A 22,295-nucleotide genomic window follows, 5' to 3' on the forward strand; every position below is an offset into this window, starting at 1 on the left:
GCAACTGTGTGTACACACACAGCACACATGTGACCTTGCACACCCTCATCCTTTCTTCCTTTTTGACGTCTGTCTCCTTCCATCTCAAACGGAGGTACAGAGGCTTGGCGGTTCGCGGACAGGACAGCCGTGCTGTGCCGCAGCAGGGCTCGGTGATGCTTCTGGAAGGAATTCACGTCAAGGTCAGGCTGCTCTACTGGAGTTCCTGGGCTCCCCCACAAGGACTTGCCTTTACATTCTGAAGGCATCCCCGGCGTCTGCCTGCAGCCAGACAACGGGACGATCGCGTTCACATCGGCAGGAAGGTGACACTTCACGTTATGAGACAAGATGACCTCTTCTGAAAGCGCCCGCCCACGTCCACCCGGATCCTGTGCTGCGCCCGCCTCGGCTCCTGCCTGGGAGCCCTGCTCGCTGCTCCGGGGGCGGGGTTGTGCTTCTGATGTGTGTGTGCAGGTTTCGTGGGGGCATTTCCCGAGGGGCCCCTTTACCCGTCAGTTTCAGAAGCAGCCTTGGCACGCGGGGGCAGCCCTGCCTCGCTCTCTCTGCCTGGCAGTGAGGGGAGTTCCCGTCAGCCCGCCAGGCCCAAGGTCACAGAAGGACATGTCACCTAGAGCCTTCCATCCCTTTCATATTTATTAATCCCACACTGTGTGGGAGACCCGGGAACCTGTGGGGAATTTGGTTTTCCTCCGGGACTGGGCAAGAGCTAGAAAACAGAGTGGGTGGAAGGAAAGAGGAGGTGACTGTGAATGGACAAGGGACAGCAAAGTGGTCCTGGCACCCACAGAAAGCTGCCCTGTGTCCACCACCTAGCCGAGCCCACCCACTGAGAAAGGGGCAGGGGGCAGGCTGTGGGAAAGAATGGGGAGGGGTCTTCCGTGGCCCCATCCCTGTCCCTGGTACCAGCCTTACTTGGCACCCCATTTTTAGGGTCCCCCAGACATTGGGTCTTCTTCAGCTTCCACATTCTTGGGCCAAGGCGCTACCCCACAAAACGGGAGTGGCCAGTCTACCCTCCCCTCCTCTGGCCCCTCGGTCCCTCAGGAATCCTGCCCAGTCACAGATGGAAGACTCTCCCCTAAGTCCAGGGTTGTCACTGACAGGCCCAGCTGTCTGGCCCCAGTGAGGGTGGCCCAGGGGTGGGCTTGGGGCCCTCGCCCTTACCCGAGGCCCTGTCCTGTAGCCCCCACCTCCAGCCCAGGCCTCCACCATGGCACCGGGGGGCTCACCTCCTCATTGTCACTCCTGTTGGCCTGAAGGCTTACCGGTAGCTCTCGAGGGAAGGTCCTGGTCACGTAAAGTCCTGGTGTGGGGGACTTGTAATGCTAAACTTGGGGCAGCCCTGGGGACCCCAGGATGGCCGGTGACTTCCCTGTCATTCTCCCCCACCCCAAACTCTTCGGACCCTGAAGGTGGGTCCCCCACACACAGCCTTATGGCTGCCCACGCTCATCCCTCCCTTGTGCTCTGGGAAAGACCACACTATTCTGTTGCTTTCGTGTTTCAGACCCAGCTCCCATGTGTCCTGAGATGCCACACCTTCCCCTCGCCCTGGGGGCTCAAGCGTCCTCCGTCCTCAGGTCCTGTGTACGAGGGCACCTCCCCGCAAGGGGATGGAAGGGACCGTGACCTGTTCCACAGTGGATGCCTGAGGCCCCAGAGCGGCCTTGAACTTAGGGCTGGAGGCCATTGCCTCAGGTGGGTCAAGGAAAGCCAAGAGGGCAGCCGTGGCGGCGCAGGGGGGTCCCAGCACCTACCTGTCCCGCCCCGCCCCGCCCCCCTCCTGGAGGTTCACACTAGGAGTCACAGGCTCACACTCTCTTCACAGGAACATCCTAATAACATCTTTAATGCTCTCACAAGAAGGTGCTGTGGGTTAAATCACAGCTTCCGTGCATCCTAAATTACCCGCAGCCCTCCGGTCCGTTCAAGTGACACCCTATTTATAGCATCCAGAGGAGGGGACACATCCAGAATCTTCCCCACGTGGGCCACCTAGGCCCTCACATCCTGACACGTGGTATTTGCCCAAGAGAAGACAAGTACTCGCCGCCCCCACGTCCCCTCCAACCAGCGGAGGACAGCGCAGTGGCGAGGCCGGGCACGGGGAGGTGCTTCTGGGCACACCCCGGCGCATGCACCCCCGACTGCTCCTGGGGGCTGGCTTGGCTAAGGCCTTGCCCAGATCCCCGGACCGGGGGAATTCCTGAGAGGAATGGAGTGGGTGGACCCTGGGTGGGTGGGCGTTATGATCGAAAAACAGACCAGGTTTCTTAGGTCTGTTTCCTAAGGGGCCATCCCCACCCGACTTTAGGCGGTCAGAACATCCCCTGCCTGCCCACAGCCTGTGACCTCAGCTCTCAGCCCAGTAGCCACCCCCCACCCTCGCCCCAGATCCCCTGTATCTATCCGGCAAGACAGGGAGCTCTTTGCAGAAGCAGGTTCCTGGCTTTCAGCGCCCCGTGAAGAGGCGAGGGGGCAGCGGTTCCTGCGCTTTTTCCTGCCCTCTCCCGTCAGCCCCTGAATGTTGAAGACACCCTGCACCCCTCCACACACCCTGGGGTGTTGGGCGACTTGAGGGCGGAGCCAGTGCAGAGGGTCTGCCTCCTGCCCCCAGTGCCGGGACAGGCCCTCGGCTGTGCGTGGGCAGGTTCATGCACGTGCAAGAGGCCTTTCCACGGGTCTGGGCCCTGCCTCTGTCCCCTGACTTCCATGCTCCTTCCCCCTCAGCTGCCACCCTCCTTTGGGCCCTGTGACAGCTGGCTGCCAAGGCACAGTGGCCGGGAGACCCCGTGGACCCTGTGCACCATGGGCCTGCTTTGGCTGTGAGTGGCCCTCCTCCCAGCATCCTTGCCCACCGGGTAGTTTCAGCTGCCACCACACTCTGTCCCCGAGACCTAGGTGGTTACCTCTCCCACCCCAGAGGAGGCTCCGGATTCCGAGGTCAGGCCTCTCCCAACGCTCTTCCCCTCCTCTCCCATCCTGTGCCTCTCCCATCCCCTCCACATCAGAGGGCAGGCCCCTATGGGAGGGGTCGGGGTAGGACGTAGGGAAGCCAGCAGTGGCTCTCGACCTTCCTGGCAGGAGGAACGTCCTCTGCGCTGGGACCCTTACGTCAGGGGACGTCAGGGGCCAGAGGCCCAGCCTGGAGAGTCAGCAGGCGGTGCAGGGGACAGCCGGGGCCTCGGCAGGGTAAGTCCTGAGAATAGGCCGCTCGGTGGGTGCGGAGGCAGGTGTCTTCACTGGAGGTCCAGGCCTGCCCCTGGGCCACTCACGCGTGGATGGCATTGGCTACGTCGGCAAACACCAGCCGGCTGGGCCTCTGCAGCGGGCCCTGGGACGGGAGGGTGGTCTGCAGAAGGACAGTCAGGGCGTCAGGGGCCCCGGCCCCGGCCGTGCACTCTCTGACCCGGTCAGCTCCATCCTCGCTTCCTGGGGACCACTTGCTCTTGGCACCAACTACGCCTTCTACCGGGAATGCCCTCCCTGCAAATTCAGCCTGGAAATGCCACCGGGCTCAGGAGACTCCTCCCCCACGGCCGTGCCCAGCCAGCGCTGGCAGCCTTCACCCTGTGAGCCCCGGGCTGGGGGAACTGTGCCGGCTCCCCGCCGCCCAGCAGGGTGGGGCTCGCCCCTGTAACCCGAGGCCCAGCGCCGCAGCGGCCCCAAGGGCGGCACACGGAAGACGACTGTCAAGTGGTCCGTCGTCCCCTGGGCTGGCTGGACTGAGGTCCTCAGCCCAATTTCTTGACTATCCCAAGGGGCAGCGTGTTGCGATCTAGGTACAGAAAAAGGTGGCAAAACCAGGGGGTCTCTGGTTGCCCGGCCTGGCCTTTCCTGAGTCTACTCTCCTAATTCTGCCTCTGGTAGAGCCAGAACCCAGCCCCCCAAACCCCAGCAACCTGTGGGGCCAAGGGAAGGAGGGATGCAAAGGGACTTCACGCGTCAGGGGGACACCGGGCCTCCTAATGGTACTCTGGCCCTTGGGGTTTTGGGGACTGCTGGCACGTGGCCAGGCAGCCAATGACTTTGGCAGCATGAACACACAGGCACCCAACCCTTTGGGCAGAGGAGGCGAGTTTGGCTGGGTCTCTACCTGCCTGGGGCCTGTCAGTTACTAGGAACCCATCAGCCTACTCAGAGGTGCCACTGTCCCAAGTGGCCCAAACCACCACCCACTCAGGGCTGCGGGCCCTAATAGGGCAGAGGAGGCCAGAGGCTCCGCCCCCAACACCTGTCCTATCAGCCCTCTCCTGCTTTTCTGGTGAGTACACTGGGCAGCCAGGGAAAGAATGGGGATTTTCATTTGCATGAGATGACTGAGGCTCAGGGAGGCCGGGGGGCTTCCAGGACGGCCAGGCTATGGGGCCGAGCCTGGCTGGCTGCCGGGCTGCCCTGGCCTGGCCTTGCAAGGAAGGGAGAGGGAGGGGCCCGGAGCGGGTGCGCAGTGGCTGCAGGCGGAGCGCAGCCGGCGGTGCCCACCTTGCCCGGCGGGGCTGGCGCGGAGGCGTTGTCCCGCCCGTGCTCCAGCAGCTCCTGCTCCAGCTCGTCTTGTTCCTCCGTGGGGTCGAAGTTGTACATGGGCATGAGCTGGTGGCGGAGCTTCTCCAGCCTGGGGGTGGGGGTGTGTGCAGAGGCTGCGTGGGGCAGGGCAGGCCCTTCCTTGCCACCAGCCCTCCAGGCCCTGCCGTTGGCAGCCCAGAGGGGTCATGGCATGCAACCCCACTTAGGAGCCTGTTTCCCCTGGGACTCAATGAAAGCCATTTTTGACCAGCAGTACCTCTCAGACAGGTGGCCTGAGAGGGGTACGTGCACAGCTGTCACCTGTGGGGGTCCATGAAGCTGCCTCAGTCAGGGCAGCCGGGCGAGGGGAGGGGCGCCAGAGGCAGCCAGCTCAGGGCAGCAGGGCAAGGCTGGCCAGGCAGTTGGTAGGAGCTGATCCAACCTTCTCCTCTTCTCCTCACCCACCCCAGTCTCGGGGTCACTCCTGCCTTCCCTGGGGGGGGACTCCTTGGGAGTGGGGTTCGACCGTCCTTGAGCGAAAGGGGCGGCCCTCAACCCTGAGTGTGCAGATGGGCCCTGACCCCCCCACCAGGGGCGGGGCGCTGACGGCGGGGCTCTCCCTTCCCGCCCATGCCCCCGGGAGCCCGGCCCGGTGCCGCCCGTTCAGGGAGGAAGCAGGGGAGTTACCTCTTCTTCTTCCTGATGTACAAAACCTGCAAGAGAAGGAGCAGCGTCAAATGGCCAGGAAAGGAGACCCTGATGGACCCTAGTCCCTCGGGACAGGGGACATGCTGAGGCTGATGACAGGAGACCTTGGGTCCCCAAGTCCTCAGGGACCCATAGGTCTTGCATTGCGCCCCCCCCCCCCCTTTGCAGTGTATTAGATGCTGACAGCATCCTTGAGGAGCCCTGCCTGGGAAAGACCACACAGTCCGGTCCAGCCTCAGGGCTGTGGGCCCCACCTCTGCCCACACTGCCTGAGGCTCCGGGCACTCAGCTCCCCTGGGGACTCCTCAGGGCTGAAGGGGGAGGGGACACTTCAGCGTCCCTCCTCCACTCAACTCTCCTCAGGCCCAGAGACACGAATGGGCAAAAAAACCAGGAGACAGGCAGGGGCTCTGGGAGCCTGTCTGTCCGAGGCTTCCGAGGGAGGCTGGTGGCCCTCGTTGGACAGGGACTGGGAAAGGGGCCTGAGCCACTGGACATCAGCCCAGACCAAACTCCAGCACCCTGATGCAGGGGGAATGCAGGAAGACCCCCGGGCCCTGAACTCCGCTGTACAGACTTGAAGATAAAGGCCTGACCAGCCCGAGAAAATGTCCGAGATCCGAGAGCTCTGGGCTGGAACAGGAAATCCTGGTACTAAAAGAGGGAGGGAGGGCGTGCCTTCCAGGAAGGGACGCCAGGGATCCCTGCCACCATCTTGTTCTTCCCTAAACCAGCTGTTTCTGACTACCAGGAGCATGACCTTCTGCCTGGGGGACAGCCACGTCTCTGGAGCCCGTCCCAAACCGCCTGTGGCCTTCGTACTCTTTCTGGCCTGTTTATAGCTTGAATCTTGTTTGGTTTCCAGACTGACCCAGAGCTCCTCCTGCTGCTCGCTCCTGGGGGACCCCAAAGGCCTGGGAAGACACTGAGGTGCCCCTTGCCTCCCTTATTTCCTCCAGGCGGTGCCCCTTGCTCTCCTGTGGTGGGATGCAATCCCAGCACCCTATACTCCCTCACCTCTCAGCCCTGCCCCAAACCTGCCCCCCTGCCCTGGGAGACAGAAGAGTCTCCAAGAGGCCGGGACCTTGTCTCCGCACCTTTCCACGGCTGTTCCCTCTGCCCGGTCTGCTGACATCTCCCCTCCCCCCGCCCCCTCATATCTCCTTTACAGGTCTTCCCCTTCTCACTGTCTAGCAGCAGCCCCACCTCCTCCAGGAAGTCCTCCGCCACCATTTCTCCTGTGTGAGACTCACAACCTGGCACTGATCTGCTCCTCCGTGTCCCCAGCGTGGCCAGCTGGGGCTGGCATGAGGAGGGAGCATCTCTGGCCCCACCTCCCGGTGCCCAGGAGCCCAGTAATGCCTTTGCCCCGTAACCCCCCTCCCTTTCTGCTTCTGGCAAGAAGGCTAACCATTCTGGCCCTCTGACTGCTCCCCCAGAACCGAGGGTAAGCGAGTCCTCTGACGTTCCTAGGATGAAATCTTTTGTGGAGAATCACATGGGCAGAGTCCAGGCCCTGTTGGCCCCCGAGGTTGGGGTGTCTCTGTCTGTCTAACCGCCCCAGGGGGGCAAAGGGCGGGGATGGGTGTTCTGCCTTGCCTGCCCTAGGAGGCCGCTCAGGCCCCGGCCCCCCTCGGCGTGAGGCATGCTGGCTCTGTTTGCTGGCCAGCAGTTATTCCTTGGCAGTGGTCCGGCGCCCATGGAGCCCATATGGTGACTGGTTTAACAGCAGCTCCAAGCAGGCCATGGATGGACCAGCCGTAGCCCTGCTCGGCAGAGCAACATGTTCCTGAGCTGAGGCCATCTACCAGAGCCTTTGCGGGGCAGTGGGAAGAGTGCCACCATGGCCAGGCCCGCGGGGGGGCCTCGGGGGCGCCCCCACCCTTCCCTGTCTCAGGCTCGTGATCTCCAGTGATCCCTCGGTGTCGTTCTGGGTGCCCATGTGTCACCCTGGAGGGAAAGCTCTATCTTCAGTGCGGGCACCAGGTGTGGAAGCATCCTGTGTGCCGGCGCCCTCACCCAGCACGCCTCTGCCCTGCTGCCTGCCCGGCTCTGCGTTTCCTCCTGACACTGGGCCAGACCCCCACCCTGAGGCCTCAGCTCTAACGTTGCTAGAAAGCCCCCCCACCCCATCCAATTCTCCAGCACAGTCCCCACGGGCTTCCCTTGGTGCTGTGGTTTCATGTCTCCCACTCCCTGTGGAAGGCCCTAGTCCGTGGGGTTCTGAAGGCTTGACTTGGGGCAGGCAGCCGGCGGGTAACTGCCAGGCGAAGGAATGCAGGCGAGCTGCCGGCAGCCTGCCGTTCGCAGGGCATCCCACCAGACTCCGCAGCCCGCGGTCCGTGCCAAGCACCTCTGGCCTCTACTCCTGTTGCGCCCCACACGCGTGTGCCTCCCTGCTCTGCCTGTGGCTCGCATAGCCTTCTGCCGGCCTCCTGCCCTGTGCCCACCAGGAACCTCCCCCTAGAAAACCCCATTCTCCCCAGCTCCCGTGTGGCCCTTGCGGCCCAGCTTAAAGCACCACGTATTCCTCGGAAACTTCTCTGGCTCTTCCGCTGGGAGGCAGCCTCGCTGGCCTCTGGGCCCCAGTGGACAAATCCCTGGGGGAGGGAGGGTGGCACGACCAGTAACAGACAGCCGCCTTTGATCAGAGCCTCTCGGAGCCGAACACAGACCGCCCTCCTGCAAGCGCAGGCCGTCCGGGTCCGCCCCAGCGGCCCCCTCTCACCATGGCCACGGCCAGGCCGATCACCGTGATGATCCCGAAGGACAGGAGCATCGTGCCCACGCCGGCTGTGCCGCCACCCACGTCAGGCATTCTGGTGCCATTAAAGCTGGTGGCTTCTGGGCTGAGGGTGGTGGCTGCAGTGGCTGGCCCGTCTGTGGGAGGCTCGAGGTCAGGCTCAGAGGCGGGCGGGCGGGCGCTGAACCAGCCCCTGGCAGGCGGGGTCCGGGAGCTCATGCTGGCGCTGAGAGGCTGCCTGCGGTCAGCCAGCCTGCCTGCTCACTTCTGCCATCAGGACTGCCCCAGCCTGTGGCCCTGCTACCCATGCAGGTGGCCACCTCCTTGGACAAAGGGAGCCCACTGCTGCCCTGGATGCTGGAAAGGAGAGGATAAAAAACATGAGGCTGAGGCTGGGACTCAGCGGTGAGATGACGCCCCCTAAGTTCTGGAGGCACTGGGGAAGTCCAAGCTGGAGGACAAGGGCAAGTCCAGGGGACATCAGGACATGTGCTTTATGGAGTGACAGTTCCTATGTGGCTTTAGGAAGGTGGAAATGAAGCCCTGCCGTGTCTTGTGGGTGAGATGACCGTAGTGGGCATACCTGGAAGACGTGGAAGGTAGTGGGGAGGCCTGGGAGAAAAAGCGTCACCCCTGCGTAACACCCTGCCCGGCCCTCCCTCCCCACACCTCCCACCTCCTCTCTCCCTGCCCCTAATCCCTCATCTCCTCCTTGGAGGGAGAAAGTACTGTAGCTCTTCCCTTTTCTGGAGGGAAACACTTGCCCGAGAGTCAGACAGGCCTGTCTTTGAATTCCAGCTCAGCCACTTAACTGGATGATCTCGGGCAAGTCACCCTGCCTCTCGGTGTCTGATTCTCTGACTCTAAGGTGGGGGTATTAAGAACACCTCCCTCACAGGGTCAGAGGGCCACCGGAATGTCAGAATGAACCTGTCCCTAGAAAGGACTTAGCTCAGCCAACCCCCAACCACGGTGGCTACCCTGAGAGCTCCTCCCCCTGGCCAGCGTCCCTGTCCCCAGGCAAGGGAGTCACAGAGGCCCCTGGGCCCAGCTCACTGTGTGGTCCAGGTGGCGCTGGGAGTGGGGGCGGGGGCAGGGAGGGGGAGACCAGAAGCCAGGAACGAGAGAGGCTGGAGTCAGGTCCTCTGGCAGGGCTTCTCTGCAGGCTCTTAGGGTCACTGGACCCCCGAAAGGGGACCTAGCGGCCACCAGGGACAAGGAGAAAAGTAAGGGGAGCATGTCTTCTAAGGCAGGGATGGAGCTTTCACTCCGAGGTGCTTTCTCCTACCCACTTAGAAGCAGCGGGTGGGAGATATGCCCAGCCCAGGGTGTGGCTTGGGCCTTCCCAGGCCAGAGGCCCCGGGGAAGGCAGGTTGGGAAGGGGTCCTCGCCAAACTGCAGGGCAGCCTAGGGAGAGGAGGGACCCCAGCACACAGCTGCACACATGCCTCCCGGGCTTGCTCACAGGCGTCCATGTGGGGAGCCCCCAGGGCAGGTGCACGGGTGAGCGTGAGGTTGGCACCCGCCCGTGATGGCTCCCTCGGCAGGGCCAAGCCTGGCAGACCGACGCCCGACGGGAGAGGCTCATCTCACGCTCGGCCCTGTCCCTCCAGAGAGGCTGGGCAGGTCAGGAGTCCCAGGTTCTTTCTTGGCTCTGCCGCTGACCCCAGGAGTGACCTTGGGCCAGACCCTTAACTCTTTCAGGGGCACTTTTATTTCCGTGTCCAAAGGAGAGAGACGGCCCTGCTCATCCCTGTCTGGGGCTGCCTCAGGGTTGAAAGCGCAAGAGGAGGACATCGGGATGGAAGGGGTCGGCCCCGCGACCTCCCTCTGAGAACCCGCGCTCCGTTCTCCACCGGGTTCCTCAGTCCTGCCTGACCCAACCACCATCCCCGCCCTCGCGACCTCAGCACTTACTTAATCCTCTCCGGGACGCCGAGCTCGCGGGAGAGGCCAGGGGTGGTGGCGACACGAGAACCGGGCCGGGGGGGAAGCCCCAGGCCCAGGGTGAGGGGCGGCGGGTCCGACCCGAGGTCCGCCCTGCCTGTCCTCTCCAAGCCCAGGCTGGGCCCGCGCCGCCGCACCGCTCGAAGCCGCGAGCGCCGGCGCTCCCAGCCTGGCCGGGACGAGCAGGGCCGGGACGAGCAGGGCCGGGACCCACCGCGGGGGTGGGGCCGAGGCCAGCAGCCGCGCTGGTCCGTGGCGCTCCGGCGCCTCTCCTCCCCACCGGCTCCGCGCCCCCGGGCCCCGATTGGCTGCCAGGCCCAGAGCCCTGCCGACATTGGCCCGCTCGCCTGTCGCTTGGATCCGGCTCCGCCCCCAGCGGGAGCCGGGCGGCAGTTCCTGGACACCACCCCTCCTCACTCCCGGTGGCCTCTGCAGGGGTCCCGCGGGCACCGTGGGTGGCTAGGCCCTTCCGGGGCCAGAGCGCGGGCTCAGGGCCAGCCCGGCTCCACCTTCGCCAGGACAGACTCGAGGTCCTTAAACGCAGGCGGACGCTGCAGACTTAGAGAAAGCGTTGGACTGGGAGTCCCTTGGGCCTGCGCTGAACTCTGTCCGGTTCGACCCTGTTCTGGCTTCGTGACCTGGAGCAAGATGCTTCCCTTCCCTGGCTCTCTGGGTCTCTGGGTCTCGGATTCCTTCAGAGGGGCTCTGGTGTGAGGGCTCTTGGTAAACGGCACCCAAACGGAGCATCATCAGAGAAGTTGGGAGAGGGACAGTATTCTTGGAGTATTATTACTGGGCACCCCGACCCAGGCAACCTCCGCATTCCTCTCACAATGGCCTCCTTCCAGGGCGCGATCCGCTCAGCTCAGCTCAGGGGAGGGGCCTTCGGATACCTCCTAGTCCTCGGGTTTTCAAAGGAGTTTACGGAGATCATCGAAGTAGCTTGTTACACATGCTGATCCCAGCGGCTCCCCGGGAAACTTCATGTTAAACGGTAGTTTGGTGAACAGTGATCTAGTTAGCAGTAGATTCTGGTGGGGGAAGGGGGCGTTGTCTGGTCACACTTCGCGGGGCACTGCCATGAATTTTATAGGAGCAACTGGGGCCCATAGAGGACCAGGCACCAGGACAAAGCCTTACGGACTAGTTGGCAGTGGAGTCGGGGTGCAAACTCTGGTCTCCTACGTCCGGTTTCTAGTTCCCTGCTCCAAACCCTAAAGCGGGAGTGAGAGGGGCAAGAGCTGCCCTGGGGTTCAGTCGCCACCTGGCCCCCCGCCCTGCCCAGGCCACTCCCCCGGCCAGATCCGGGACACAGCATCCCGCCCGCCAGACTGGTACGCGCCCCAGCCCGGGGACTGCGCGCGTGCTGGACCGCGCCCCTGGGCCTCGCGTTCGCTCTCGAACCCAGGGCCCGCAGGTGGCACGCTTCCTTTCGGCCTGGCGGCGCGCCGCCCGGGCCGGGTACCCTAACGCCAGCTCGGAGCCGTCACCGCGAGCTGCCGCCGCGTTTCTGCCGTGGCCGCCAGGAAGATCAGGGCCGCTAGGGAGCAAGCCCGCACACAGCCAAGCACTTTGCCGCCAGCGGGCCGGCGTGCGGGGCGGGGGCGGCGGCGGCGTTCGCAGCCTCTCCCAGCGCCCCCAAGCGACTCTCGGGTGCCACTCAGTGGCGTTAGGAACCCTGGAGCTGGGCTTTGGGGTTCGCCCGAGCCCTTTCTCAGCTGCGCCAACCCCGGAAGCAGGGCGTCCGAGGGAGCTCACCGCGGGCCACGCACGTCCGGGAGCCGGGCCCAGGGCCTTTTCTCGAGGCGGGCGGGCGGGTCGGGTTGCCCCTCAGGCAGGTATGCGCCAGAGGTGGGGATCGGGTTGGGGCGCTGCCTGGGCCGCAACACCTTCGGGACACCACCCCTTGCTCCGCGCAGTCCCCCGCGGCGCACAGCGGGAAATGGGCCTGGGGACAGGCGACCTTGCCTGGGTCAGTGACGTTGCGGTGCTGGCCTGAGAGGGAGGCTGAGCCCTGACCTCAGGCCTTCGCGGCGCTCAGGCGGACCGCGGCTCCTCTGGAGTCCGGGCGACCTGGGCTCGTTTGTCTTGCCTGGGACAGCCAGCTCCTAGCTGCGTGACTTTGGGCAAGACGCTCCCCCTCCCGGAGCCCCTTGCCCTCCCTCCTCGTCTCGGAAGATGTGGCACCTACCAGGGACTCAATAAACGCTTGTTTGGACCTTGGTCTGTGTGAAAGGAAAGGGGACCACTGATTAAAGACCTTCAGTAAAACTTAAATATAAAAATAAAAAATTGGCAGTATTTTAGCTGGCAGTTTATGCTGACATTTAGGAATGTGAGTTAAAGTGGGGGTGGGGTGGGGTGGCATTTCAGCATCCCAGTCAGGCAAAATATCAAGAGCAAAACCTCCAACCAAAGGCAGCCTCCTCCCCCTTGTAATATTAAGAGCATATAACATTGAGTCCCTCCTGTCTTGAGCCGGCTCCCAGGCCCTTGACATTCATGAACTAGTGCACTGCTTGCCATAAAATTGGTGTTATTTCCCCCATTTTATAGACAAAGAAACTGAGACTCAGAAATAATGAGTTTCCCAAGGTCACACACTCTGGGTCAAACGGATTGTCCAACCCCAAGCCTGGGCTCTGACCCACCAGCAGCCCATTTATTAGCAGGGGCTGCGCTACGGGTTCAGCTCACTTCAGCCAAAAACACGAAGGAAACCTCAAGCAAACAGGGGGGCGAGGGCCTGAAATGGAGTCCGGAAGGCGACAGAGCAAGGGTGTGCCCTCTCCCCGGCAGCAGGCAGCAGGCAGTGGGTCACGCAGGCTCAGCGCTGTCCTGGTTCTCCTTCCCTCTGCCAGGGTGGCAGCACGTCTGAAGACCAGAGCCACTGTGAGGAGCCAGAGTCTGTGACCTCCGTCTCCGCCTGGCCGGGGCCCGTGACCGTCTCAGCAGCTGACGTCACAAGGAAGACTTGGGGGCCTGGGAGCGTGCAGGGGAGCTTTCCTCTGTGACTTGGAGCTTTAGGGTGGAATGCTGCGGGTCCTCCTGTCTGGCCTGGGGCGGAGGGGAGGAACTCGGGGCTGGGCCTTCCGCTCCTGGCGATGCCGTCTGCCTCAGGCTGGGTTGCTGAGTGCCACGGAGCTGGTCCAGGAGTGGACAGCAGTCTTTGAGAAGAGGGGCATCCCTGAGGCCCGGGAATCCAGTGAGTACATCATGGCTCATGTCCTCGGAGCCAAAACAGTTAAGTACAGTGTTGTTGCGGGGGGTTGGGGGGGGGTGGGGGTGGTCAGAGGGCCTGGAGGAAGAGGTGGGAGGAAGGACCTTGGGGAAGAGACTTCCAGCCTTTTCCGCCCCACTGAGAGCGCTGACCTGAGACTGTTGTTTTTCCTGGGTGAATGCCTTAGGCAAATACTTATCCACTCATCCTGCAAACTATTACAATGTGTGCCAGGCCAGGGGTTCATAGATGACCAAGGTGGCCAGTGTTGACCCCACAGGCATTGTTCACATGAGAAATCTGGGTCAGGGCCTCTGGACCAGGGGAACCAGTCACTCACAGCCTCTGCGGGGCAGTTTCAGAGCCTGAGGCCGGCACTTCGGAGGCAGCCCCTGACCCCTGGGCAGCTACAGTGCATCCAGGAACTGAGTAGCCGCCGACTGCAAAGGTGAGCACCCATGAGTCGGACCGGAGGGTTCTGTGAGGAGCAGGGGTTCAGCTTCCCCGAGCCCCACCAAGTTCATGATCAGGGAGGAGGAAGCTGTCCAAGGACTAGGGAGGTGCTGGGATGCGGGGGAGAGGTGAGGGGTCAGGGTGACAAATTGGAAGAAGATAGGGAGGGAAGGGAGACCTTGGCTAGGAGTCCCAGGGCACAGGAGACATGACCCCACCTTACACTTTCGGCCACAAGTCTTACCTCTCAGCCCAGGCATGGTCCTCTGGGCCCAGGCTTTGGCGCTGATAATCACCTAGCCACCCCTCTGCAGGGTGCCTGTGCAGTATATCCTCGGGGAGTGGGACTTTCAGGGGCTCAACCTGAAGATGGCACCCCCAGTGTTCATCCCTCGGCCAGAAACAGAGGTAGGTGCAGGCCACCAGGGCCGCAGGATGGGTGTGAGGGAGGCGGTCAGGACACATGTCTTGCCCCAGACTCCCTCCAGGGGGCGCTGGGGCCCTATGACTGCTGTCCTTGGAGGCAGTGCCCTTCCAAACCAGTGTATCCTGGCTGGTGGGGTAGGTGAAGCCACAGGGACCGAGGTCTCCTGCTGGCCTCCTCGACTGTCCTCATATCCCAAGCCACCGCCCCAGTCCCCGGGGCTGGCAGTGGTTCAGGGTACCCCAACTAATGCTGTCTACCAAGGACGTAGCCTGTGCCTGTCATTTCCCCAGGAGTTGTCCCATGGCCTACCTAACCCAGAGGAAACAAACCTCCTCCTCCTCAGGGGGCATAGCCGAAGTGGGCAGGGCATGTGGCTGGTGCCGTTGTGTGGCCTCAGGCAGGCCGCTGCCCTCACTGGGCCCAGAGGATGGCAGGGTTGGGCCTCCAGACCAGGGAACCTGTGACTTGGTGGTCCTTCTGTATCTACTATCTGGTGAGGTGATCACCTCTGTCCCTCAAGGTGCTAGGACTGGGGAGGGTATGGCCCCGGCAGGCTGTCCCTTAGCGATGCACCCTCGTCCTGGGAGAGATGCTATCTATGGTCCTTCCTGGACTTTCCTCCAACCGTGTAGGTGGCAGAGCTGGGAGCCAGGGCAGAGCTGGGGCCGGGGCTGGTGCGGCCAGTGGGTAAGCCAAAGGGCCCCAGGTTCTGAGGAAGGGACACCCAGGCCCACAAACATTCTCGGGAAAGATCAGGCCTTGTCCCCCTGCCCAGCCAGGGACCCAGAGCCCCTCCTCACTTCCCAGCCTCTCTCCCCAAACCAGGGAACCCTCTCCCTCCGCCCACCCCTGCATCACGCGGCGGCAAGGCCAGGTCCTCGCCCCCTGCCCGGTGTCAGGGCGGGGATGGTAGGGAGTCCAAGACCTTGCTGAAGTCGCAGGGCTGCTGAGGGACCGTGGAGTGGGAAATGGGGTGCAGGGCAGAAGGTGTGGCATGGGAGCAGCGCTCCGACACCTGACTCCTGGGTCAGGGCCCCATGTGTCACCTGGGACCTCCCCACCTGGGATTGGCTGAGCTGAGAAGAGGTGCTGAGGCCCAGAGCCCTGAGTCGGATGTGGCCTCCCACCTGCAGGCTTTTCGGAGGTCACCCTGTGGCTCCCCCAAGCGTGTGACCTCTGGCTAGGAGGCCAGTCACTGTTCCCTGAAGCTGTCAAGGGTCAGGATGAGGGAGGGAAGCTGCCGTGATGACCTCTGAGTCATCTGAGAGCTGACCTGGCATCAGCCATGTATCCCAGGGCCCTGAGGAGACTTCCGGCTCCCATGTGGGCCCCCCTTTCCTGGCTGGGGCTGGGCCAGGACAGTGGTTCTGCTGCAGCAGGGGTTTGGCGGGGAGGGGTGTGCTGCGGCTCGGAGCCCCAGTGCTCGCCTCGCTGTGCAGATGTTTCTCAGAACTTGCCAGGTTCACCCCCATGCGAAGCCACATTGGGGGCACATTACCAAGAACTTGAGAGGACGTGGCCTGTGGCAGAGAGAGAGGAGGGTGGGTGCATGGAGGGAGCATGGTGCTTGGACTCTCCATCCCCTGGAGGGTGGTTTCTGATGAGGGAGCAGAAGCCCGAAGCGTGAAGTCGCAGGTGTGCGGCCGGACAAGCTGGGCTTTCTCTGGGGCTGGGCAGGTGGCTCAGATCCGGCCCATAGCGTGTACAGTGGAAACCCGAGGCGGGAGGTGGGTGTGTTCCCACCAGCTGGGGCGGAGGCTCTGTGGGGTGTGGAAGGCTCAGCGTCTCGTCTGTGATTGACTTGAGGGAGGCAATGCCACTGTCCTGGGGATGCCCCGCCAGGGACATGATCCTAGCAGAGGGTGCATGTGGCGCTCGAGTCCCGCTGCAGCCTGGGGCCATCCTCCCGACGGGGGTGGAGTCTCCGGGCAGAGCCGACAGCTGCCTGCTCCCTGTGTCCTTCCCGTGCGGCCCCTCTGCCCTCACCCCACTCTGCCCTTGACTGTTCCCTTATTCACCTGGAAAAGTTGCCTTGGGCCTGTGACCGGCTTGGCTTCCAGCCTCCTCTATGGAGCCACCAGCTTCACCCTGAGGGGGGCTCTTGACTGGGGGAGGAAGGGAGAATTTCCGGACTTCTTAGGAGTGGTCTCCACCCCCTGGTGGTCCACAGCCAAGGTGACCCTCCTGTGGTCTGGAGTGTAGGAGAGAGGCACGGGGGCACTGGTGGCAGCAGGGACGCCATCTCTCAGCCTCACACCCTGCCCAGGGTGGCCCCTCGCAGATGTGGTGTGTGTCTGAGGTTGGGGGTGTCTAGCAGGTAGCTGGCTGCTGTGGTTGGCTGAGGGGTCATTCTCCAGCCAGAGGAGGTCTGTCTGTGGCCAGGAAACCGAGAGAAGCTCGCAGCCCTGACACGTCTCAGCCGTTCGACCAGCTGCTCCGTAAGCGGCCTCACCGCTGGGACCGTAGGCTCTCGGCACAGAGCCAGCCCCAGCCCTGGGGGCCCGGCTTGCTGCCAGCGCCCCAAGCCTCCAGGAGTGCTGGGTGCAGGGCCAGTGGTTGCGAGCGGGGGAAGCCCTCTGGCTGGAGCCAGGCTGCCTCACCTGCGAGCAGCTGCTCGCCCGGTGCGGAAGGGGCTTGGAGCAGGAAAGGCGGGGCCCGCTGGCCAAGTCCTGCCTGCCTTGGACTGGCTACCCTGGGGACAAGTGAGCTTTCCTCCTGGGGTCGGGGCACGCAGCAGGAAGAAGTGCTTTTTGGGACTCAGCACGGAGGGGCTTCTGCGGAGGGTAGGGCCTGACTGCTGACATGGGGAGATGGGGGCACCCAGGGTCTGGGACTCAGAGCGCAGCTTCCCACGGCCTCGGAGCGTTTGTCCCGCCCTTGGGAAGTGGCCAGGAGGCCCCTCCATGGGCCAAGCCCTGCTGGTGGGAACAGCAGACCCCGTCTAGACTTCGGGCTCCCAGTGGGATCGCCGCGGTGGAGAGGGCCTGGCGGGGCTGAGTGGGTCTTCCTGGAGGAGGGGACGTTTGGTCAGAGGAGGGAAGTACCCCCACGGGTGCCGTTCCCTGAGCCAGGCTGCCTGAGAGCCCCGCGTCCCTCGTTCAAAGGGATGCCTTTGGGAAGGGGCCACGCCAGGGCCCCCACTCCAATGCTGGCTGGAAACACTTGGCCTTGGACAGCAGCAGCCTCCACCCTCCCTGGGCTGCTGTGCACTGTCCCTGCGGGTGGCAGGTGGGTGGGCGAGGCTTGGAACCCTGCTGTTTCCTAAGTGCCGTGTCTAAAAGCGTCTCCCTGCCACTAAAGTGGGTGGGGTTCAGGCAGGGCTGTGTTCTCACCCCGCCCACTTGCCTCGCCCCCGCAGAGGGAATGCCCTGTCCCGTGGGCCTGGAAGCCTCCTTGGGGGCCCCTAAGCTCAGCTCTGTGAGGAAGCTGGGGACATCCCGGCCCTTGATAGTTGGCCACCGTGAGCTGCAAGCCAGGCTTGAGGCGAGATCTCGTCCCTGGGCCTGAGTTTCCTCCTCGTGGACTGGTTGTGAGGACCTGACAGGTTAACATAGGGAAGGTTCTGGAAGCAGAGCCGGGCACAGAGGGAGTAACCAGGGACCAACAAGAATGGTTCTTAGCGTTGCTTCGAGCTGGGGATTATTGAACGCTTCCCACGTACCGTGGTCATCAGCCATGTACCAATATGTATAGTTCACGGATGTCGTTTGGCTTACTCCACCCCACACCCTGATGAGGTGGGTTACCCTCCACTGTGCTCAAGTTTATAGACAGGGAGGCAGGGCGACCTGCCCGTGGTCCCAGCAGACCGGACGTTCAGTGGCTTTAGCCACGCCCCCTCCCGCATCCACGTGGAGGCTGGGGTCTCTCTGCCCAGAGCCCCAGGGGCCAGGTCAGCACCAGCGCTGACCCGGTCCTCTGCCCCCCAGGAGCTGGTGGGCTGGGTGCTGGAGGAAGCGGCCCAGAGGCCCAGTGCGGGGGAAGCCCAAGGAGGCCCCCTCATCCTGGAGGTGGGCTGTGGATCGGGGGCCATCTCCCTCAGCCTGCTTCATCAGCTGCCCCAGGTGAGCGCCCTCCGCATCCCTCCACCCTGTTCTGGGGGTGCTGACTGGGGCTCCCTGGCTCTACCCCTCAAGTGCTTCTAGCTGTCTCTGCTGGATGTAGGGGGACCGGTCTGTGTCCAGCCCACTGTGGTCACAGCCTCTACCCCCACCCTCTTCTGTCTGGCCAGACCCCGGCCCACAGAGAGGGAAAAGATGTGGGTATTCCCCTCCTTTCCTGGCCGGCAGTTGGTGGAGGGCTCTGGTCCCCAGGCCTGGCCTCTCCGGCACCTTCCTCCCATGTACCCTTCATGCGTTCTCGGAGCAGAGCCGGGTCATTGCTGTGGACAAGGGAGAAGCCGCCGTCTGCCTGACCCGCGAGAATGCTCAGAGGTAGGTGGGTTGGCGGACCAGGGGGTCGGGGCGGGGGGAGTCGGACTTGGGCCTGATCTCAGCCCCTGTTCAGGTAACAAACCCACTGATGTCCACTCCGAAGAAGGGTGAGGCACTGGGCTTGGCGTGGCTCACACCGCGTTATGAGTGGATGGTGCACACCAGGCGTCTTGCAGCCCACGAAGGGTGGGCCTTCCCAGTCCTTGCAGCCAAGGTAGGCATCTGTCCCCCTGCTTACCTCCCTTCCCATCTCTCCAGGCTTCATCTGCAGGACAGGATTCAGATCATCCCCCTCGATGTGACCTTAGGTACCTACCCACCCATCTGCCCTGGGGTGGGGACGCTGGGGACAGGTGCTTCCGGGTGGGCAAGCCACTCTGCAGAGCTGGAGGGAGGGGTGCTCAACATTTATCCCCCCACATACACATGCATGTACACATGTGCACGCATACATGCATGACCTCGCATGCACACATGTGCATGCATACATGCATGACCTCGCATGCACAAGGGGTATCTCAGACCAGTCCTTGCTAAGGACAGGAAAGTCCCTCTGGCCTCCTGGGCTGACCTGGCCCACGAGGGGACCAGCCCCAGAGTTTTTCTTATCTTCCAAATCCCTCACAACTAATGAGTTACCTGGGGCTCCCCTGTTGTCAAGAGTTAAGCAGGATGTTAAGAGAAAGCCCCCCTTGAGCACCCCTCCGCCCCGCCTTGCCCAGACATAGCACGGCTGGGCCACGCTCTTTCCCGAGTGTCTAGGCGGCTGGCTGGGGTCCCTGGGCCCTGATCTGCAGGTCTGGCTTATCAGGTCCAGGGGTAGGCCCCAGGTGTGGCTTGAGGAGAGGGACATGGTGGTGGGCAGAGCTACCACTCCACCCCCCTTCTCTGCTGTGTGTTCCCGGGGACCACAGAGGGGAGCTGGGCACACCTTCTGCCCTGGGGCCCTGTGGACCTGATCGTCAGCAACCCTCCCTACGTCTTCCACCAGGACATGGAGCAGCTGGCCCCTGAGATCCGCAGGTACCGGGTGGGGTGGGTCTGCCCAGGCGGACCACACCGTCGGGAGGGACGGAGGGGCAGGGGCTGAAAGCGGGCTGGTGCTGGAAGAGGGCTCACCCGAGAGCCCGCAGGCCTGCCTGGGTTTAGCTTCTGCCTTCCCAGTTAAGACTGCTGGACGACCACCGCGCCTCTCCGGGCCTTGGTTTCCTGCCTCTGAACCGGGGCGGTCGAGCTTTGCAGGGCCATGGGAGGACTCAGCAACGGCACAGGGCAGAATATCAGACACGGGGCAGAACACATATGAGGTGCGCAGATGGGTTTGTCATTTTACAGAAAACTGAGGCCCAGAGACAGCAGGTGCCTTGTCCGAGGCCATGTGGGGGCTTTGTAGGAAAGCTGGGACCAAGGCTCTACTCCAGGATTTGCGTTGAGCCATCCCGCTCTCAAATGGGCTGAGAACTCGGGGCTGCACAGAGCCCCAGACGAGGCAGGGCAGTGTGGAGGAGGGCGCCGGCTCCGCTTCCTGGGCTCCCGAGGGTGGCCAGGGCCAGCTCCAGGCCTCCCAGACCAAGACCAGGAACAGCCTCGTGTGGGGAGACAGCCACCCGCGCCCTGGGAGCTGTCAGGCGATGGGCTTCACTGGGCACACGCGGCGCTGCCTGGTGCGTGCTGCTTGCAGGACACAGGGGAGTTGGAGCTGCGGCCATTTGGGGGCCCCTCCTCGGAGTCCTCCGATTCTCAGTCAGAGTAAGTGCACAGGGCCCGCTTTGTGGAGGCTCTGCTCAGCTCTCCACACTCTTTGGACACCGCCTGTCCGGGGCTCTCGCCTCCCACTGCTTCCCCTTCAGCTATGAAGACCCAGCAGCCCTGGACGGCAGAGAGAAGGGCATGGACATCATTGTACACATCCTGGCGCTGGCCCCTCGGCTCCTGAAGGACTCTGGGTGCGGATGGGGCGGGTCCCCTCAGCCAGTCTCCAGCAGCCTCACCCCCGCCCCAGGTGTCCTGGGCCCGCCCTGGTTGTCATTCTGCCCCCCACTCCCGAGCCCCGGCAACCCAAAGCGCAGGTGCTGGCCCTGCATAGTTGAGCTGGTCCATTTCTCCCCTGTGCAGAAGCATCTTCTTAGAAGTGGACCCAAGACACCCAGAGCTGGTCGGCAGCTGGCTTCAGGGCCGGCCCGACCTGTCCCTTGACCTTGTGGCTGTGCGCAGGGACTTCTGCGGGAGGTGAGAGCCTCCCCTCCCCCAGCCCTCAGCCACACTGGCCCTTCCGCTGCCTGTCACAGCTCTGGCTGTGGGGAGAGCGTGCTCCTCCCAATCCCCGCTCACCCTCTGGGCCCAGGCAATCACTGGCCCTTTGTTCCTGTCTCCTCAGGCCCCGGTTCCTGCACATCCGGAGGTCCGGGTCCCCGGGTGGCTGTCCTGTGGGTGCCTGGCCAGGGCCCCAGCCCGCCAGAGTGCCTGGATGACACTTCTTCCCGGAATGTTCCTTGGAGAGAGGGGGGTGGGGCCTTTCAGAGCCCTGGACGCTTGGGGCATTTCCCATGACCCTGGGATTCCCCTGCTTTACGTTTCTGGGAGGCTGGGGGGAAGGAAGTATTGCAGGGTGTCCTTCCTGGGGCAGCAAAGAGCAAGGGCATCCACAGTCCAGCTCAGGAGCTGAGCAGACCCGGGTTCCCCGTCTGGCTCTGTCACACCAGCGTGGCCAGTGCAGGCTGCTCAGCGTCTCTCTGGGTGGAGCAGCTCTGGGGATGTTCGTTCGGAGATGTGGCCAATAAAGTGTCAAGAGACTGGCCCTGGCTGGTGTGGCTCAGCTGGTTAGAGCGTAGTCCCATGCACCAAAAGGTTGTGGGTTCCGTCCCCAGTCGGGCCTGTGAGAGACAACTGATCAACGTTTCTCTCACATCTGTGTTTCTCTCCCTCTCTCCTTCCCTTCCCCTCCCTCTAAAATCAATAAGCATGTCCTTGGGTGAGGATAAAAAAATAGAGAAACAAAAATAAAGTGTCAGGAGACCAACAAATGGTGGTGTCGGTTTTGTCACTGTGATTGGTAGGCCCTCTGACCTCTAGCCCCCGGCGGTGCTGGGGGTGAGAGCGTCCTTCTGCCCAGTAACGTGGCGTGGCGGAGCAGTGTGGAGGGAGGCACACGGGGGCCCCTGGCCTTGGACTCCAGGGGCTTGGCACTGAGCGACCTCTCCCAAGGGTTGGCTCAGCCCCCCACCGCCGCGGGTGCCCTCCCTCACACTTCCCTGCAGGCTGGGCCTAGGCTCCGAGCACAGGAACCTCGTCTTACTTCAGCTGGCAGATGGCTGCCTGCCTCTTGGGCGGGGGGGGGGGGGGGGGGGGGGCGGAGCTGAGGTCCTTGCAGCACAGTTTGGGGTCCCGAGTCCACATTCATTTAGCTGAGGGCTTGAGCCAGTGTCGGGTGCGCAGGGCTTGTGCTACTTTTTATCCCTTTAGTTTTAGCTAAGTGGGTGGCGAGTGGGTTGCAGCTAACCACTTGTCCCTGGCTGTGGCCAGAGAGAGTGAGAAGCTGAGACAGAGCGGCACGAGTGTGACCTCCACCCCGGCTCTGGTCTGTGCAGGCCCGTGGCCGCCAGGAGGCCAGGAAGCCTGAAGACCTTGCCCTTCTGTGCACAGCGACAGGAAACCTCCAGGGTGCAGGTGTGCGCCTGTCTCAGGGCGGGCTCAGAGGGCCGTGGCAGACCAGGCGGGCGCATTCTGCCAGGCTCCCCCTCCCTCCCGGGAGTCGTAAGGGCCTGGCCCGTAGTGCAGGGGCCAGAGGCAGTGCTGCTCAGTGGGTAACGCTCTCTGCGGGAGCCCAGATGTCGGTTGCGGGATTACATCTTGCAGTGG

The 22,295-nt window shown here is 63.2% G+C and overlaps 2 protein-coding genes across 4 annotated transcripts; one reads left to right on the plus strand and one right to left on the minus strand.

Annotated features, from left to right (window-relative positions):
* Nucleotides 1-1,840: 1,840 nt before the first annotated feature.
* Nucleotides 1,841-10,150, minus strand: CUNH3orf18 (chromosome unknown C3orf18 homolog). The gene is made up of 5 exons (XM_054594734.1): nucleotides 9,875-10,150; nucleotides 7,943-8,314; nucleotides 5,194-5,219; nucleotides 4,486-4,615; nucleotides 1,841-3,355 (listed from the first exon to the last, which is right to left on the minus strand). The coding sequence occupies exons 2-5, from the start codon at nucleotides 8,174-8,176 to the stop codon at nucleotides 3,275-3,277; spliced, it is 471 nt and encodes a 156-aa protein (XP_054450709.1). The 5' UTR covers nucleotides 8,177-8,314; nucleotides 9,875-10,150; the 3' UTR covers nucleotides 1,841-3,274.
* A 1,521-nt stretch (nucleotides 10,151-11,671) lies between these two features.
* Nucleotides 11,672-21,449, plus strand: HEMK1 (HemK methyltransferase family member 1). Of its 3 annotated transcripts, none has more exons than XM_054594806.1 (11): nucleotides 11,672-11,742; nucleotides 12,766-13,147; nucleotides 13,481-13,572; nucleotides 13,892-13,985; nucleotides 17,934-18,068; nucleotides 18,373-18,437; nucleotides 18,696-18,745; nucleotides 19,352-19,460; nucleotides 20,288-20,383; nucleotides 20,553-20,666; nucleotides 20,815-21,449. In XM_054594806.1, the coding sequence occupies exons 2-11, from the start codon at nucleotides 12,938-12,940 to the stop codon at nucleotides 20,906-20,908; spliced, it is 1,059 nt and encodes a 352-aa protein (XP_054450781.1). In that variant the 5' UTR covers nucleotides 11,672-11,742; nucleotides 12,766-12,937; the 3' UTR covers nucleotides 20,909-21,449. The 3 variants fall into 3 exon arrangements, with proteins under 3 accessions (XP_054450781.1, XP_054450782.1, XP_054450783.1); XM_054594807.1 differs by having other exon boundaries at nucleotides 20,556-20,666; XM_054594808.1 differs by lacking the exon at nucleotides 17,934-18,068.
* Nucleotides 21,450-22,295: the final 846 nt, after the last annotated feature.

The sequence above is a fragment of the Pteronotus mesoamericanus genome, unplaced genomic scaffold (assembly GCF_021234165.1).
Source record: "Pteronotus mesoamericanus isolate MK-2021 breed Mesoamerican mustached bat unplaced genomic scaffold, CSHL_Meso_final scaffold_533, whole genome shotgun sequence".
NCBI lineage: Eukaryota > Metazoa > Chordata > Mammalia > Chiroptera > Mormoopidae > Pteronotus > Pteronotus mesoamericanus.

Coding starts and splice junctions, on each gene's coding strand:
- CUNH3orf18 (XM_054594734.1), bottom strand. CDS start 8,176: ATGAGCTCCCGGACCCCGCCTGCCAGGGGCTGGTTCAGCGCCCGCCCG. Junction 5,220..7,942: donor TCGGCCTGGCCGTGGCCATG/GTGAGAGGGGGC, acceptor CTTCTCTTGCAG/GTTTTGTACATCAGGAAGAA. Junction 3,356..4,485: donor CGCCAGCCCCGCCGGGCAAG/GTGGGCACCGCC, acceptor GTCCTTCTGCAG/ACCACCCTCCCGTCCCAGGG.
- HEMK1 (XM_054594806.1), top strand. CDS start 12,938: ATGCTGCGGGTCCTCCTGTCTGGCCTGGGGCGGAGGGGAGGAACTCGG. Junction 19,461..20,287: donor CTGGCCCCTGAGATCCGCAG/GTACCGGGTGGG, acceptor CTTCCCCTTCAG/CTATGAAGACCCAGCAGCCC. Junction 20,384..20,552: donor CGGCTCCTGAAGGACTCTGG/GTGCGGATGGGG, acceptor TCCCCTGTGCAG/AAGCATCTTCTTAGAAGTGG.